Source organism: Rutidosis leptorrhynchoides, chromosome 4 (genome assembly GCF_046630445.1).
Source record: "Rutidosis leptorrhynchoides isolate AG116_Rl617_1_P2 chromosome 4, CSIRO_AGI_Rlap_v1, whole genome shotgun sequence".
NCBI classification, from domain to species: Eukaryota; Viridiplantae; Streptophyta; class Magnoliopsida; order Asterales; family Asteraceae; genus Rutidosis; species Rutidosis leptorrhynchoides.
This window is the reverse complement of record NC_092336.1, coordinates 470,642,411-470,662,224: the sequence shown is the minus strand read 5'-3', so window position 1 is coordinate 470,662,224 and position 19,814 is coordinate 470,642,411. Positions and strand designations below refer to the sequence as shown.

Below are 19,814 nucleotides of genomic sequence, written 5' to 3'. Positions count from 1 at the left end.
GGAGTTTTAAAAGAGGGAAACTTAAGGGATGAAATACCCAAAGGATCGGAGAAGCATCTTAATATTTAGGAAGACGGAACCCAGTGTAGGGCTGAAAAAATTTGGGTACCAAAATTTAGAGATATGAGAGAAATGGTACTTAGAGAAGCTCATAAAACCAGATACTCAATACATCCTGGAACAGGAAAGATGTACAAGGATCTTAAGAAACATTTTTGGTGGCCAGGTATGAAAGCCGATGTTGCTAAATATGTAGGAGAATGTTTGACGTGTTCTAAGGTCAAAGCTGAGCATCAGAAACCATCAGGTCTACTTCAACAACCCGAAATCCCGGAATGGAAATGGGAAAACATTACCATGGATTTCATCACTAAATTGCCAAGGACTGCAAGTGGTTTTGATACTATTTGGGTAATAGTTGATCGTCTCACCAAATCAGCATACTTCCTGCCAATAAGAGAAGATGACAAGATGGAGAAGTTAGCACGACTGTATTTGAAGGAAGTCGTCTCCAGACATTGAATACCAATCTCTATTATCTCTGATAGGGATGGCAGATTTATTTCAAGATTCTGGCAGACATTACAGCAAGCATTAGGAACTCGTCTAGACATGAGTACTGCCTATCATCCACAAACTGATGGGCAGAGCAAAAGGACGATACAAACACTTGAAGACATGCTACGAGCATGTGTTATTGATTTTGGAAACAGTTGGGATCGACACCTTCCGTTAAAAGAATTTTCCTACAACAACAGCTACCATTCAAGCATTGAGATGGCACCGTTTGAAGCACTTTATGGTAGAAAGTGCAGGTCTCCGATTTGTTGGAGTGAAGTGGGGGATAGACAGACTACGGGTCCGGAGATAATACAAGAAACTACCGAGAAGATCATCCAAATTCAAGAACGATTGAAAACCGTCCAAAGTCGACAAAAGAGCTACGCTGACATTAAAAGAAAAGATATAGAATTTGAAATTGGAGAGATGGTCATGCTTAAAGTTGCACCTTGGAAAGGCGTTGTTCAATTTGGTAAACGATGGAAATTAAATCCAAGGTATATTGGACCATTCAAGATTATTGATCGTGTCGGACCAGTAGCTTACCGACTTGAGTTACCTCAACAACTCGCGGCTGTACATAACACTTTCCACGTCTCGAATTTGAAGAAAAGTTTTACTAAAGAAGATCTCACTATTCCGTTAGACGAAATTCAAATCAACGAAAAACTTCAATTCATCGAAGAACCCGTCGAAATAATGGATCGTGAAGTTAAAAGACTTAAGCAAAACAAGATACCAATTGTTAAGATTCGATGGAATGCTTGTAGAGGACCTGAGTTCACCTGGGAACAAGAAGATCATATGAAGAAGAAGTACCCGCACTTATTTCCAGAAGATACATCAACACCTCCAACTGCTTAAAATTTCGGGACGAAATTTATTTAACGGGTAGGTACTGTAGTGACCCGAACTTTTCCATGTTTATATATATTAAATGAAATTGTTATTTACATGATTAAGTGTTTCCAACATGTTAAGCAATCAAACTTATTAAAACTTGATTAATTAAAATAGGTTTTATATAGACAATTGACCACCCAAGTTGACCGGTGATTCACGAACGTTAAAACTTGTAAAAACTATATGATGTCATATATATGGATATATATATATAGTTAACATGGTATTATGATAAGTAAACATATCATTAAGTATATTAACAATGAACTACATATGTAAAAACAAGACTACTAACTTAAGGATTTCGAAACGAGGCATATATGTAACTATTATCATTGTAACGACATTTAATTGTATATATATCATATTAAGATATATTAATACATCATAATATCACGATAATGTAATAATTTAACATCTCATTTGATATAATAAACAATGGGTTAACAACACTTAACAGGATCGTTAACCTAAAGGCTTCAAAACAACATTTACATGTAACGACTAACGATGACTTAACGACTCAGTTAAAATGTATATACATGTAGTGTTTTAATATGTATTCATACACTTTTGAAAGACTTCAAGACACTTATAAAAATACTTCTACTTAACAAAAATGCTTACAATTACATCCTCGTTCAGTTTCATCAACAATTCTACTCGTATGCACCCGTATTCGTACTCGTACAATACACAGCTTTTAGATGTATGTACTATTGGTATATACACTCTAATGATCAGCTCTTAGCAGCCTATGTGAGTCACCTAACACATGTGGGAACCATCATTTGGCAACTAGCATGAAATATCTCATAAAATTACAAAAATATTAGTAATCATTCATGACTTATTTACATGTAAACAAAATTACACATCCTTTATATCTAATCCATATACCAACGACCAAAAACACCTACAAACACTTTCATTCTTCAATTTTCTTCATCTAATTGATCTCTCTCAAGTTCTATCTTCAAGTTCTAAGTGTTCTTCATAAATTCTATAAGTTCTAGTTTCATAAAATCAAGAATACTTCCAAGTTTGCTAGCTTATTTCCAATCTTGTAAAGTGATCATCCAACCTCAATAAATCTTTCTTATTTACAGTAAGATATCTTTCTAATATAAGGTAATACTCATATTCAAACTTTGATTCAATTTCTATAACTATAACAATCTTATTTCGAGTGGAAATCTTACTTGAACTTGTTTTCGTGTCATGATTCTGCTTCAAGAACTTTCAAGCCATCCAAGGATCCTTTGAAGCTAGATCTATTTTTCTCACTTCCAGTAGGTTTATCCACAAAACCAGAGGTAGTAATGATGTTCATAACATTATTCGATTCATATATATATAAAACTACCTTATTCGAAGGTTTAAACTTGAAATCACTAGAACATAGTTTAGTTAATTCTAAACTTGTTCGCAAACAAAAGTTAATCCTTCTAACTTGACTTTTAAAATCAACTACACACATGCTCTATATCTATATGATATGCTAACTTAATGATTTAAAACCTGAAAACACGAAAAACACCGTAAAACCGGACATACGTCGTCGTAGTAACACCGCGGGCTGTTTTAGGTTTGATAATTAAAAACTATGATAAACTTTGATTTAAAAGTTGTTCTTCTGGGAAAATGATTTTTCTTATGAACATGAAACTATATCCAAAAATCATGGTTAAACTCAAAGTGGAAGTATGTTTTCCAAAATGGTCATCTAGACGTCGTTCTTTCGACTGAAATGACTACCTTTATAAAAATAACTTGTAACCTGTATTTCTGACTATAAACTTATACTTTTTCTATTTAGATTCATAAACTTAAGTTCAATATGAAACCATAGCAATTTGATTCACTCAAAACGGATTTAAAACGAAGAAGTTATGAGTAAAACAAGATTGGATATTTTTTGATTGTTGTAGCTACGGGAAATATTGTAACAATTCTATACAAATCATATCCTAGCTAACTTATATTGTATTATACATGTATTCTAATATATTATGTAATCTTTGAATAACATAGACACGTATGCAAATGTTTTGACATATCATATCGAACCATCTATATATATTATTTGGAACAACCATAGACACTCTATATGCAGTAATGTTGGAGTTAGCTATACATGGTTGAGGTTGATTCTAAAAATATATATACTTTGAGTTGTGATCTAGCCTGAGACGTGTATACACTGGGTCGTGGATTGATTCAAGATAATATATATCGATTTATTTCTGTACATCTAACTATGAACAACTAGTTGTAGGTTACTAACGAGGACAGCTGACTTAATAAACTTAAAACAGTAAAACGTATTAAAAATATTGTAAATATATTTTGAACATACTTTGATATATATGTACATATTTGTTATAGGTTCGTAAATCGACCAGTGGCCAAGTCTTACTTCCCGACGAAGTAAAAATCTGTGAAAGTGAGTTATAGTCCCACTTTTAAAATCTAATATTTTGAGATGAGAATACATGCAGTTTTATAAATGTTTTACGAAATAGACACAAGTAAATGAAACTACTTTATATGGGTGAATGATCGAAGCCGAATATGCCCCTTTTTAGCTTGGCAGCCTAAGAATTTGGGAACAGACCCCCAAATTGACGCGAATCCTAAAGATAGATCTATCGGGCCCAACAAGCCCCATTCTGGAATTTGGAATGCTTTAGTACTTCGAAATTATCATATCCGATGGGTGTCTCGGAATGATGGGGATATTCTATATGCATCTTGTTAATGTCGGTTACCAGGTGTTCACCATATGAATGAATTTTATCTCTATGTATGGGATGTATATTGAAATATGAAATCTTGTGGTCTATTATTATGATTTGATAATATATAGGTTAAACCTATAACTCACCAACATTTTTTGTTGACGTTTTAAGCATGTTTATTCTCAGGTGATTATTAAGAGCTTCCGCTGTTGCATACTAAAATAAGGACAAGATTTTGAGTCCATGCTTGTATGATATTATGTAAAAACTGCATTCAAGAAACTTATTTTTGATGTAATATATTCTTATTGTAAACCATTATGTAATGGTCGTGTGTAAACGGTATATTTTAGATTATCATTATTTGATAATCTACGTAATGCTTTTTAAACCTTTATCGATAAAATAAAGGTTATGGTTGTTTTAAAAATGAATGCAGTCTTTGAAAAACGTCTCATATAGAGGTCAAAACCTCGCAACGAAATCAATTAATATGGAACGTTTATAATCAATATGAACGGAACATTTCAAATTAAGCCGTTATAATCTTTAATTCGGTGCATTATTCGATTCATCTACTTAAAATGCGATTTAATTATAGTAATTGAAAAAAATGACAATAACATAACAATTTCATTCAAACCGAACATACAACATTAATGTTACCTAATAACGAAAATAAAATACGATACAAATAATACGAAAACGATTATTTATTTTTTGCGGCGAGTTTTTTGCCTTTTGGCTGTATTTTTTTGGGAGGGAAAAACTTGGAGGGAAAAACCACGATTATTAGCGGCGATACATGTCGCCGCAAAAAAAATTCAACGTTTGACCATTTCTAAGAAAAAAAGAAAAGGGAAAAGAAAATGTATTAAACGTGGGACCCTTTTTTTGCGGCGATTTATAAGATCCATCGCCGTAAAAAATACGTAGACCCCACTTGGACCAGAAAAGTAGTCAAAGAAATGAATTTTTTTGTCTTTTAGTGGCTTTTTTGCGGCGAGATGTAATCGCCGCAAAAAATGGTCGTCGCCTGTTCTCTTTTTTCTTGTAGTGAGTTTCCATACTTAAGATTTTCTAGTTCTCCAAGTTGTTTTTTGCCTATATAAACATCCTATTGTAACCCTCATGTATGTGCACGAATTATATCAATAAAATCTCCTTAGTTAGTCCGTGGATTAAAGTAATCGACATTCGATTACACATAACCACGTTAAATCTCGAGTTCTTTAATTTTTTGTTTTTATTGTCTTTCGTTTGTCAAAGTAGGTGATTAATCTAAGTGATTAATCTTATTGTTTGGGTCCTATAATCCTTACAATTGATATCTAGAGCTCAAGTTTCGAGTTGGGTTCGATGGCGGAAGACGGTAAATTGAAGATTAAGCAGTTTGATGGCAAAGACTTCGCCTTTTGGAAGATGCAAATAGAAGACTACTTATATCAAAAGAAACTTCACCAACCTTTGTTTTAGACCAAACCCGAAGGCATGAACGATGCCGATTGGATGCTCTTGGATCGTCAAGCTTTGGGTGCTGTTCGTCTTGCACTCACCAAGAATGTTGTTGGTAATATTATGAACGAAAAGACAACGTTTAATTGTTTGAAGGCACTCTCCAACATGTATGAGAAACCTACAGCGGCGAATAAGGTTTTTCTCATGCGACAATTGTTCAACACGAAGATGAAGGAAGGGTGAGTGCAACGGATCATATCAATGAATTCAGCAATCTTGTTTCAAGATTAGAGTCGGTTGAAATCAAATTTGATGATGAACTAAAAGCACTAATCTTGCTTTCATCATTACCGGAAAGTTGATCGGGTACGGTTACTGCGGTTAGTAGCTCTATCGGTACTACTAAGCTTGCGTATGAAGGAATTCGGGATTTAATTCTCGGTGAAGACACTCGTAGGAGAAGTTCGGGGGAATTGTTATCCGGTTCTTTGTTGAGTACCGACAACCGTGGTAGGAAAGTTGATCGCGGTTTGAAGAAGAGTAAAGGGAAGTTCAAAAAGAGGTATCCATCGAAAGACCGAAGTGAAGCTATTTGTTGGAGTTGCAATCAAAAGGGGCATTATCAAAGAAATTGTAAGAATGCTCCGGTTAAAGATGTTAACTTGACCGTGGAAGATACGGAGGATGCATTATTATGTAGTATTGAAAGTTCGGTGGAATCTTGGGTCTTGGATTCGGGAGCTTCGTTTCACGCCACACCCACTAAGAGCGTGATGAAGAATTTTCGATCGTATCAAGGTAAAGTTAGATTGGCAAACAACAAAGGTCTCGAGATTAAAGGTATAGGAGATGTTGTATTGAAGACTACTCTTTGTTCTAATTGGACTTTGAAGAACGTGAGGTTTATTCCTAGGTTAAAGAGGAAATTAATCTCGGTTGGTCAATTAGATGAAGAAGGTAATGAGGTTACTTTCAAGAATCGTCAATGGGAGGTGATTAAGGGTAGAAGTGTCGTGGCACGTGGACATAAAAGAGGAACTCTTTATATGGTTGAGGTGTTTGAAGAAGACATGGTGATTGCTACGGTTGACGTTGGGGCTAGTTCTACTCTATGGCACCGAAGACTTGGGCATATGGGTGAGAAGGGTATGAAGGTTCTTAGTTCGAGTGGGAGAATTCCGGATTTGAAAAAGATAGAGCCAGGGTTTTGCGAACCATGTACTTATGGGAAGCAAAAGAATGTGACTTTTGTTAAATCGGGGAATACACCAAAGTTAAAGAAATTAGAGCTAGTTCATACAGATGTTTTCGGGTCAACGAATGTAGAATCACATGGAGGTTCTCGTTATTATGTCACCTTCATTGACGACGTCACTCGAAAGGTATGGGTTTACTTTCTTAAAGCTAAATCCGAATTATTTGGTACTTTTGTGAAGTGGAAAGCTATGGTTGAGAATGAGACAAATTTAAAGGTCAAATGCTTAAGGTCGGATAATGGAGGAGAATATGGCAGTCTTGAGTTTAAAGACCATTGTGCAAAGCTCGGTATTAGAATGTTGAAAACGGTACAGGAGACACCGCAACACAATAGGGTCGCCGAACGTATGAATCGTACGTTGAATGAAAGGGCTAGAAGTATGAGACTACATGCCGGTTTGCCTAAGATGTTTTGGACGGATGCGGTTAATACGGTGACTTATTTGATTAATAGGAGACCCTCAACACCATTGGATTTTCGAATTCCCGAAGAAGAATGGCTAGGTAAAAAGGTTAGTTATGATCATCTTAGAATCTTTGGGTGTAATTCTTATGTGAAAACCAAAGATATTGATAAAGATAAACTTGAAGCTATGTCAAAGAAGTGTACGTTCATTGGTTATGGTTCGGATGAAATGAGCTATCGTTGTTGGGATAATGAAGGTAGAAGAGTTATCCGATCGCGTGATGTTACCTTTGATGAAGATTCGGTTTATGGCAAATCGGTAACGGAGAGTCAAAAACCGGATCATGTTATTCTTGATGATGTTTCTCTTGATGATCTTGCGGGTTCTAGTGCGAGTTTGGGGAACAATGAATTGTCGATTAATGGTGATGGGTCAGATCTTGACAATGATGGGGATGGCTCGGATAGCGGTGATAATTCCGAACCTAGTGCAAGTTCTAGTGATGAGGAGACTACTAATGAAACCGGTCCAACCATACCGATTTCTCCTATACTTAGACGCTCGACTAGAGTGCCCAAACCTAATTCTAGGTATTCTCCATCAATAAATTACTTGCTCTATACCGAGAATGGTGAACCCGAAAATTACTTTGAAGCAAGAAAGTCTAAAGAATCCATACAATGGTAGCTTGCTATGAAAGAAGAGATGGGGTCACTTGAGAAGAACAAGACTTGGTCACTATTGAAATTACCTTATGATAAAAAAGCGTTGCAAAACAAATGGGTGTATAGAATAAAGAACGAGGTGGATGGCAAGAAGAGGTACAAAGCGCGGTTAGTGGTTAAAGGGTTTCAACAAAGGAAAGGGGTTGATTACCAAGAGATATTTTTACCGGTGGTGAAGATGACTACTATTCTTTTGGTGCTTTCGTTGGTCGCATCCGAGGACTTACATCTACAACAACTAGATGTGAAGACTGCATTCGTACACGGGGATCTTGATGAGGAGATCTATATGAGGCAACTCGAGGGCTTTGAGGTAAAGGGTAAAGAGAAGTGGGTTTGTATGTTAAAGAAAAATTTGTATGGATTGAAGCAGGCACCTCGGCAATGGTACTTGAGATTTGATGAGTTTATGAAGAAGGTTGGTTTTGTAAAATGTGAAGCGGACCATTGTTGTTACTTGAAGAAATTCAAGTCTTCTTACATAATCTTATTGTTATACGTTGATGACATGTTGCTTGCGGGTTTCGACATGTCCGAGATCAATAAGTTGAAAGATATGCTTTCAAAAGAGTTCGAGATGAAGGATCTTGGTAGTGCTAAGCAAATACTTGGAATGAGTATAGTGCGTGATCGTGCTAAAGGTGTTCTATACTTGTCTCAATCCAAATATATTGAGAAAGTAGTAGAAAAGTTTAATGTTGATAAAGCAATGGCTCATTCTATGCCTTTGGGTAGCGCGATAAAGTTATCGAATAATCAATCACCTAAAACGGAAGAAGACAAAGCGGAGATGGAAAAGGTTCTGTATAGATCGACCGTGGAAAGTATTATGTATGCCATGGTTTGTACGAGACCGAATATAACTCATTCATTGGGAGTTGTAAGCCGTTATATGTCTAATCCGGGGAAGGTGCATTGGGAAGCGGTCAAATGGTTCTTTGTTATTTGAAAGGTACTTCTAGTATTGGATTATGTTTCACTAAGGGCAATGTTGTACTTAGAGGTTATGCAGATGCAAATTTAGGTGGATTTGGTGATTCGGGTAAGAGTACTACGGGATATGTGTTCATGGTTGGTAAGACGACGGTTAGTTGGATGTCTAGACTACAAAGGAGTGTTGCTTTGTCGACCACCGAGGCCGAGTACATGGCTATTGCGGAAGCTTCTAAAGAGCTTGTTTGGTTGAAGAACTTCTTGTGTGAGTTGGGTAAAAGACAAGACAATTGCGTCTTATATTGTGACAACCAAAGTTCAATCAATCTCGCGAAGAATCCGGTGTTTCATAATCGTACGAAACACATTGATTTAAGGTATCATTTTATTCGAGAACGTATTGAGAATGGTACTTTGATATTGGAGAAAGTCCTTGGTATGAAGAATCCCGCGGATATGTTTACTAAGGTGGTGTCAATGGACAAGTTGAGGTTTTGTATAGCCTCAACGGGTCTTCTCATGAACTAATGAGAAGGAGGTGACCGACTAGGGAGATAGAGAGATGATGATTCGATTCAAACAAAAAGTGTTGAAGACCTTGTATCGAAAGTCTACTTATCCGGCGTATGTGATAGGAGTGTGCGTGTCCCAAATGGAGTTTAACGGTAAAGGGTGCTTCGGCGATCTTGGTTAGTTTGTTGATATGATGGGTTGACAAATGAGTCATGGTTTTGACTATCTTCAAGTGGGAGATTGTTGGATGTGAAGGATATCAAAACAAGTCGAAGGAATCGGTTCAAGGGAGGAGGCGCGCCGCGGCCTTGGAAGGCGCGACGCGGCCTAACACGTGAACAGAGCATCAGATTGAAGAAACCTACTGTCCGGGGTTTTGCCTTGGAGGCACGACGCGGCTAGCGTCTGACGGGCAGTTTCCATATTTAAGATTTTCTTGTTCTCCAAGTTGCTTTTGGCCTATATAAGCATCCTATTGTAACCCTCATGTATGTACACGAGTTATTTCAATAAAATCTCCTTAGTTGGTCCGTGGATTAAAGTAATCAACATTCGATTACATATAACCACGTTAAATCTCGCGTTCTTTAATTTTTCGTTTTTATTGTCTTTCGTTTGTCGAAGGGGGTGATTAATCTCAGTGATTAATCTTATTGTTTGGGTCCTATAATCCTTACAGCCCATATATAGTTGAGAGAATATAAAAAAAAAAATAGAGCGCTACAAAACAACACGTTATAAATGACTATATTCACAATAACCCATCTAGATGTGGTTCTCTTGACAACCTTCGGGTGGGTTTTTATCAATACAAAATTTTAAGGGAATAAATCATCGTTCAGTCACCAAAAGCACTAATCGTAAGACAGAAGATCAAAGGATGGCTGAAATTGAAATGATCGAAGCCATAGACGTACTGAATGGCAGAGCAACCATTTCTTTGTGATCTTTATGTTTTTATCTCCTTCCATGTCCTACAATGGAATTGATTACCAAAACGAAAAAAAAATATGTAGAGCTTCTAATCAGCTACAATGAATTACAAGTGCCATTATCAAGCTACCTACTTACGAAATGAGTCAATTTGGGTAAAAGGGCTAATACGTGGAAACAAAAGAGCTAAAAAGGTAGCGGTCATCACCTATATAAGTATATTGTCAAGAGTTAGTTACACTGATGGTCCCTGTGGTCTTCATTAAATTACGTAGCTAGTCCCTAACTCCTAAAAATTATATGCTTCGTCCCTGTGGTTTTATGTCCAAAAGATGGTGGTCCATGTGGTCTTGGTTAAATTAAGTCGCTAGTCCCTAACTCTAGAAAATTATATGCTTCGTCCCTGTAGTTTTAAGTCCAAGCGGCGGTGGTCCCTGTGGTCTTCGTATATAGTGTTTTGGGTTAAACCCTTAATTTAAAAAGTAACAACAATTAGTAAACCTTTCGCTATCACTACCTGCGTGAAAAAGAAAGGTGTATAGGTTTATACGAAAATGGCGAGACTACTTCGGAACGTATCGATTCTGAAACGATCCCTGTGTTATTTGGAGGTGGATAAAGACACTATGTTACCTTGTTTGTTTCAATTTGATTCATTGTTTATTATTTCATCTATTTTGTTAATCTTTACGTTACTTCACGTTTAGATTAGAATTTTAGGTTTGGCAAAAAAATGAAATATTGTGTTAATATTTTATTTGAATACAAAGACTTAAATTGGCTGTTGATGTGCAGGATTCTAAAAGATGCTTACTAGGATCATTATCATCTCAAATAAACAGTTTTTCTACTAAAGGTACGTACTTCTCATTTTTAGATGGTTTAGAATTATGTTTACATTCTCTGTATGTTTAATTTTTATCTGTCAAAATTTTCTTTTCTATGGATTGTGTTATAAGTAGAAACTGTTATTTCTTTTTAGGGTTTTAAAACTAACTAATAAAAAATACTTTTCTATGTTTGAGTTAGAGCTGTACCTATAAGGCTGACCTGAAACTTGTTTGCTTCCTTTCTTTGTATACGCGGCTGATAAATCCAAATACCTTACGATGTTGGTTACCATAGTATTCAACTTGTTTATATGGTTCCTGACTATTTGATCATGTCTATTTGATCGTTTGATTCTGTGTTAGTGAGATGAATCACCTGAGTTGTTAGCATTCATGTGCTTAACGATAATAAACTTGGGATATATTAGTAATACATCACTTTATGAACTTTTAGGTAAGAAGAAATTAAAATCAGATTCAAGCGATTCAGGTGACGAAATTTTTTCCAAAAAGGATCTGGCCCTAAAGCAAGCAACCGATCAAATCAATACTTCTAATGGAAAGGGTTCTATTATGTTTCTTGGTCAGTGTGCGTCTCCTAGACAAGTTCTAGTAGTATCTACGAGATCTTTTGCATTAGATATAGCACTCGAAATTGGTGGATTCCCGAAGGTTACTATAATATGTTATTGTCTCTATTTTCTATATGCTTAAAATTATGTGAATAACATGGTGCTTAACATTCTTTATCGTCCCTAAAGCATAAATATACATATGCAGGAACGTGTAGTGGAGATATACGGCCCAAAAGCTTCTGGAAAGATAACTCTTGGCTCTTGCACATCATGTTATCGAGAAGCACAAAAGCAAGGAGGTTAATTTTTAAATTCTTGATTAAATTGTATACACATTTCATTAGCTTGTACATTTTAATAATCAATAACAACAACAACAACAAAACCCAATACCACATGAGTGGTGTATGGGGGAGGTGAGATGTAGACAATCCTTCCCCTATCCGAGAATAAAAACAAGTCATTTTTCTACCGAGAGTGAAAACACTCTCAAAAGTAGAGAAAGTCATCCCTCTCTTTATTCGACGGATAAAGAGATTGCTTTTGAGTGGACCTCCGGCCACTAAGTAGGAAATTTTTTATTTTAAAAAATAGTAAAATAAAATTGAGACGCCATGAAAATGGTAATCAAATTTCCATGGGTTTTAAATCCTGTCTGGGATTCAATTTAGGCTCTAAACGGCAGTCAAGACGTCAATAAATCGACGCTTGCTTTTGACTCAAAAATAGAGCCGAGTACATGTTAATAATGTGCTTGGCTACTTAGATTTGGAAAGATAACTCTTCCACAGGGACCACCGCCGTTTGAACTTAAAACCACACGGGCGAAACATATAATTTTTAAGGGTTAGGGACTAGCGACGTAATTAAAACCAAGACCACAGGGACCACCTCCGTTTGGACTTAAAACCATAGGGACGAAGCATATAATTATTAAGAGTTAGGGACTAGAGACGTAATTTAACCAAGATCACAGGGACCATCGGTGTAATTAACTCTATTGTCAATTGTCATTGTTAGGGATAAATTCTATGTTTGACGAAGATTTCAGAACTTGCCACTTTCTTGAAAACATGTTCAATAGATGTTTTATGATGTGCAGGTATAAGTAGGCATATGATGAGACAGATGCTTCTTCCTCTATACTATCAGTTTCAAATTCATATCCCATTTATTAATCGCATAAATGTTTGTAACCTATAATAGATAATCAAACCAACCTAATCAATTTTACAGCTCATACGGGTATATCATGTGTCAATTTAGACCATAAATAGTTGCAATTACTTTGCTGCATTTTGCATTAAAGCAAGCTAAACTCGACCAAACCCTGAATAGAGGCAGTTGTATGTGTCTTAGACTGTGCTGAAATACCTCGAGTATAGAACTTGGGTAAGATAAGAATGTGGTTCATCAATAAGTGCATGTATTTGCCTCCTATTTCATAGTTAACGTGTTTCTGCAAAATGGTAAATGCACCAAATCGAAAGAATTATAAGATGATACAAAGAGGAAGCATATGTGACTTAAATTTAACAAAAAAAAAAAAAATCAACTTTGTTAACACATCACTACTCTTCCCCATTCTCCAAATTAAAAATGGTTTCGTGTATTATAGTAGGTATCTCAGACATCCCCTTCTCATAATATTCTTTAATCACAGTCTGCTTGAGAAAAAACCAAAACAAAAAGTCTCGTTCATAAGTTAATAGCTTGAAATTGTGATAGCAGATAATAGTTTGACCAACAATTTTTAAGTTAAAATAACCCACACCAAAATTACCCGTTTTGACCTGTTAAGGCCCTACCCAACCCATTATTTTTTTACCTCTATAAGCCATAGTTGATTAGCTATATATTTTTGTATTCCATCAAGAATGGTTATACTGCATTCTTGAAACCTTATATCCCCTGTAAAACCTTATTTATACATTGTTTTAACTGATGTGAATTATATAATGTGGAGGGAAAGTTCATTATAATTGCTACTTTTTAAATTATACTCAAATTCATAGGCGGGATTTTTAATTGAATCAAAAGATGAAACTGATGATTTATTAACCATTCTCTTAGAGGCTGGTTTAGTTGTGTTAGCAGAAAAAATGGTTTTGTGCTTTGACAATGGGTAACTTAACTAAATCCTATATAATAATAATGTGTATTTACCTTGAAACTCCATTGTATTCCAATAGATAATTGATGTTATTGAACAAATAATACACACTTCAAAACTTAATAACGAATATTTCCAAATCAATAAATATTAATAACCAATAATTTTACAGATAATATAGTATGTATATTTTTTTTAAAGTAAATATAATACAAAAATCAGTCCGCAAAATAAAAATACATGGGATATGCTATACATTCTTTAATCAACAGAACGAAGCATATAGTTACAATTAATCCGATTAAACAATGTATACTAAAACATAGCTGATAAAGCATATAGTTTATGAATCCAAAAGTTAATTCATTGTGCGATACCATATGTATATTTTTTTAAGCCGTAAATATAATACAAAAATCAGTCAGCAAAATAAAAATATATAGGATATGTTATACATTCCCTAATCAACAGAACGAAGCATATAGTTACAGTTGATCCGATTAAACGATGTATAATAAAACATACCTGATAAATCATATAGTCTATGAATCCGATTTGTGGTTTATTCGAGAATAAATAATAATTTTAATGCATTTTAATTTATTTAAGCATTTTAGTCTATTTTAATTTATTTAATATGAATTGTACTTTGTAATATGAATGAAACGTTTTTATATTTAATTTCTTTATTTTATATATTTTTTATGTAAAATAAACTTAATAACAATAAAAGTATTTAAAACTTGCGGGCATAGCCCAACGGTTCTCCCCATGTACTTTGTGTCATGAGATAGGGAGCGGTCATGAGTTCGATCCCTAGGGATGACATGATTTTCTTTAAAACAATTGAACACCAATAATTGTGGTATATATTGACCCTATAGGGAGGTTTTACCGGATTCGTTCACTGACCTCTACCCAGGAACACTGCTCGAATGGATGTGTTCCCGGGTACCGTCGATCGGGTTCGGGTTTCCGCCCGAACGTGTGTTATACGTGCAAATGATGAGGATCGTTATAATAAATGATCTACTGATGCTAAAAAATCGCCGTTCAAAAAATAAAATAAAAGTATTTAAATTAAATAAAATAATAAAATGATCACTAAACGATACCTCCAAGACTTCAATAATTCATAGCAAAGTCAATTTTAATGTATATTTAAGACTTTGAACAAGACACTGAAATAGACTATTACGACACCACGTGCTCTTAAAGAATTTCAACAAATAAATATTGTTTCTATGAAAAAACTAGATAAAAATATATGATTGGTCCCTAAAGTTTGTCCGAAAGTACACCTATAGGATTAAAGTTTTTTGATGTGAACGCTCTTAATGTTTACACATTTGCGTAGTTGGTCCCTGACTATACAACTGATAGTACATTTATTGTGAATTAGATAATTTATGTAAAAAGGATATTACCTATATTGTGAATTAAGTGAATTAGGTAACTTATGTTACAATTTGGACTATTTACTCTAGTTTTTGTTATAGATTTGCAACTTAATTGTACTAGATAGTCTTTGTGGTTTCTACCAAATTGTTATTATAGTCCCTAGACTTTTTTTTATGGAGATGGTCCTCTTGGATTTCAAATGTTTCCGAGATAGTCCCTACGACCGACAGTCACTGATTTATTCCGTTAAATCGCAATATGTGCCCCTCACCTGAAGGTACTTTAGTGTAACATGCATATTCCTCTTAAAAGTCAAAACTCATCTCTTTCAATATTCATCCTTACATCATACATATGACCGGATTTAATATAATAAGAATTATCTTAACAACTTTTGCAAACAACGAAGATTATTTGATAAAAATTAAAAGGCCTAAGGGCTAATCATTAATTTGATACAAATGACAAAGTTCAATAATTAATTAATTACCTTATATACTATTAGACACTCAATATTTGGTCGTCTCATCATATCACTATTAGACACTCAATATTTTTATATACTATTAGACACTCAATATTTGGTCGTCTCATCATATCACTATTAGACACTCAATATTTGGTCGTCTCATCATATCCTAAGTGTTGTTTATTATGAGGAGAATTTGGGTCAAGTGAAGTTAATTTAAAAGATAAAAGTTGTAACTTTTCAGGCATATTTGGTCGTTTCATCATATCCTAAGTGTTGTTTAATGTGAGAAGAATTTGGGTCAAGTGAAGTTAATTTAAAGGGTAAAAGTTGTAACTTCTCAGGGGTCAAAGTTACAACTATTCAGGGGTGTAAAGGATAACTTGGAGGGCTAATATAACTTTTCAATTTAATATAATATCCAACAAATAAAACTCACCCAATTTTTTTCCTTATATACTATTAGACACTCAATATTTGGTCGTTTCATCATATCCTAAGTGTTGTTTATTGTGAGGAGAATTTGGGTCAAGTGAAGTTAATTTAAAGGGTAAAAGTTGTAACTTTTCAGGGGTCAAAGTTACAACTATTCAGGGGTGTAAAGGATAACTTGGAGGGCTAATATGACTTTTCAATTTAATATAATATCCAACAAATAAAACTCACCCAATTTTTTTACGTGGTTTTTTTTCCGCCGCGAGTTAGGTTTCTCCATCATCACCATTCAAATTGAAATAATTTCACGAACAAAACGCAACTAATTATATAGTCGAAACAAAGTTTTTTAAGGGAAGTTACAACTATTCAGGGGTACAAATTTTTCGCCGCGAGTTAAGTTTTTTTAAACAAATTCAACTAATTAAATCAAGTAGATAACTAAAGCAATTGATAAATTCATGAGTTGGTAACGTAAAAGACATGGGTCCGAGTCCTCTTGCCATTTTTTTTCTTATTGTTCGCAATTTTTTCTCAGTACTCGCTCAACATACGTAGAAGACGTTAAAATGTTTCACCTCAACCCGCGGACCATTAGTTATATTTGCTTTCCTTAGGGAGAATTAAAGAAAAAACTATAATGCATCATGGTGTCAGTATGTGTTTTGATAGAAATAGAGAAGAGAACGAATTAGCAAAAAGAACGTTAGTTTCAGAAATTGAAAATGTACAACATTATGTATGTATGTAATAAGTATTAGACGATAGACTAGATAACATAAGCTATCTCTATACGCATAGCTATTTTGCGGACTTATTCTGATAATATTAATTACGTAAACATACGTAGACATTTTGTACATAAATATCGTTCGGTACTATAAACAATGACCAAACAACGTATATTCAAATGAAACTGACGCAAAGCACAATCCAAAATCTTTCTATAAAAATTATGTTTATTTTATTTTTTTAAACGTGACTTAAAATTAGAGTTAATTACACCAATGGCCCCTGTGGTTTATTTAAAATTGTACTAGTAGTCCTTAGCTTTTTAAAATTCTATTAATAGTCCCTGTGTTTTTTTTTTATAACCCGGCGAGTTATAATCTGGTGTCCACTTAAAAAAACAAAACCCTGAGAATGCAGTATACTTGTTTATAAACGCATATGCACAAACAGTAACTTCCTAGTGACAACAATGGTGTTATCGAGGATTGCAACTGCAAAAAACATCGCCGCCCAAAACAAAAATTGCTTTATTTCAACCTTTTCAAGGTGGAATCACGCCGTCGCACAGCCTCCGTCGTTGTCCGGTACGATAATATTCCAACCAGCCGTAACGCCACCGTTGGTTTTGCCTGAATCCGGAATAAGCGTAGGCACTATCAATGATAAATTCGGGTCGGGTTTTTATCCCCGCATCGGATCTATGGAGCTCATGGCCGTCCCTAAGAAAAAGGTCTCATTTCTTTTTTTAATTTATTCATTTTCCCTATATTTCGCATACATCTATATTCAACCGATTTTGATCTAAACATAATTCAATTGTTAAATTGGATTAATGTGAATTTGATATATTAAAGTTTTGAGCTTTTTCATCTGTTTTAGGGTTTAGGGTTTGCTGTAATTTGCTTTTCAATTATGCCTAAATTAATTTTGATATAATTTTAGGTTTCATGAAACAGTAGATTCCAATAATTCAATTTGGAATGGATTGAACTATTTACATCATTGCACTATGACTTGAACCCTAATTCTAGAACATGATTGTATGAAATATGATCCTAATTGCAGAGTGGTGGCTAATAGTTTTCATTATATGGTACGAACGCTGTGATATCCGAAAGGATTGATACTTGATAGGTTGTAAAATTTTGTTGGTTATGCAGACTTCTCCTCACAAACGAGGGATAAGGAACGGACCGAAGGCTTTGAAACCTATTCCGGTGATCATTCGCTGCAAGTAAGGCTTTTTTATTTGTTTGTTTTTTTTTTCCGTATTGTGGTGTAAACGTTTGGTTGTGCATATTGTGGATTTGATTATTGCATTATATAGAAGATGTCGTGTTCTTGATATTTGTTGTAATTTTGTTTGTTTCACACTTTCACATATTGTGTTATTGGTTTTTCTATCTATACCTTATTATTTCTTTTATTGTTTCACTTTTGTTTGCAATAGACTAGGTGAGTACACTACATAATCTTGAAGTATAGAATGACGTAGTAGTAGATAATACTAAATTTAAGCTCAGCTAACTTTACAAAAGCTTAGACTCGTTTGCAGCCTTAGATTTTACATATAAATTACACAAGGCTAAAAAGCTTGATAAGGTTTTGGGTTGAGTTATTATATGCTCAATCTTGACTCATTACGTATTTTTAGCTCGATTTTGTACTCGAACTTAGTAAAATTTGGGAGTTCATTTTGAGACTGCTAGTTTACAGTACATTGTACTATATTTATTCTTTGAACCTTGTACATATTTTTGCAGGGCTTGTGGGCGAGTCAAGCTACCACATTTCTTCTGTTGCAGTGGACTTAGGGACACCGACGGACAAAAAGATTCTGCTAGTTAATCACAAGTTTATTTCAGTCGTATTTGAAAACATATAATAAACATAAAATTAGATGTGACACCTTATGGTTCCGTTTAAGTTCATGGGGTCCTATACTGTTGTTCTTATCTTCTGTTGGTTCCTTTAAAGTAAGTTCCTAATGTAAGAATGTTTCTGAGTATTTTTTTATATTACATTACATTTCACTTTATTGCGCGTTTAGAGCCCGTGAAGCTCAGAGTTTCATTTTTTTTTAATACGGTGGGAGATTTTTCATAAGAGCCGCAAAAGATTGTAGCAGACACAAATTAAAGCCATGTCAAAAATACTTGATCTTCAGCATCTACTCCAGATTAATTTTACAACACGGCATGAAACTAGGACATGATATGATCGATGCATTCATCAGGACCAGCGCAAAAGGGGACAAGAAGTCGTGATAGAGGTGATATACCAATAGAAGATTTGGGAAGCCGATTTGTAGTTGCAGGCCATGCACAAAGATTGACCTTTATCGTGGTAACACCTGAATCCGATATAGGTAGTCTTAGCATTATCCTTTTATGTCCAACGACTATAAAGTTTTGGGGTTTTTTTCTGCTATGGAATGAAGGTTAAGAAAAAGAATGAACATCTTTTAACTAAGAGGGTTCTCGACGCTTACGCCCTCAATATGTTCTCAAACACTTTATGGGAGGAAGCCATTGGCACGCATCAAGCCCTCATCCGCACTCACTCTTCCACTGCCTTCACTTTTCTGATTACACAACATATTTGATTCTTTGAATGCAGTTAGGTTTGCTTAAATGGTTGTATATATAAGCATTAACTAGTTTTCGAATCCTCGCTTCGCGCCGGGGGTTTGGTATTCAATGTATTTTATTGCGTTTAGTTTGTAAAATTATTTCGTGGCTAACGATGATGTCGTTGAAGCGCAACTCGAGTCGAACTAAAAGGTATAACCCGTGAAAGATTTAAATGTTATTTTAAATTAACAATAT

General features: G+C 34.7%; 1 protein-coding gene across 1 annotated transcript; it reads left to right on the top strand.

Moving 5' to 3' along the window:
- The first annotated feature begins 17,384 nt into the window (after positions 1-17,384).
- On the top strand, positions 17,385-19,021 carry LOC139844505 (uncharacterized). The gene is made up of 3 exons (XM_071834732.1): positions 17,385-17,716; positions 18,147-18,220; positions 18,750-19,021. The coding sequence occupies exons 1-3, from the start codon at positions 17,456-17,458 to the stop codon at positions 18,832-18,834; spliced, it is 420 nt and encodes a 139-aa protein (XP_071690833.1). The 5' UTR covers positions 17,385-17,455; the 3' UTR covers positions 18,835-19,021.
- Positions 19,022-19,814: the final 793 nt, after the last annotated feature.

Bases quoted from the DNA above. Each gene is read 5' to 3' on its own strand.
- LOC139844505 (XM_071834732.1), top strand. From the start codon at position 17,456: ATGGTGTTATCGAGGATTGCAACTGCAAAAAACATCGCCGCCCAAAAC. The intron at 17,717-18,146 runs GTCTCATTTCTT...TTGGTTATGCAG, and splicing joins TGGCCGTCCCTAAGAAAAAG to ACTTCTCCTCACAAACGAGG. The intron at 18,221-18,749 runs GTAAGGCTTTTT...ATATTTTTGCAG, and splicing joins CCGGTGATCATTCGCTGCAA to GGCTTGTGGGCGAGTCAAGC.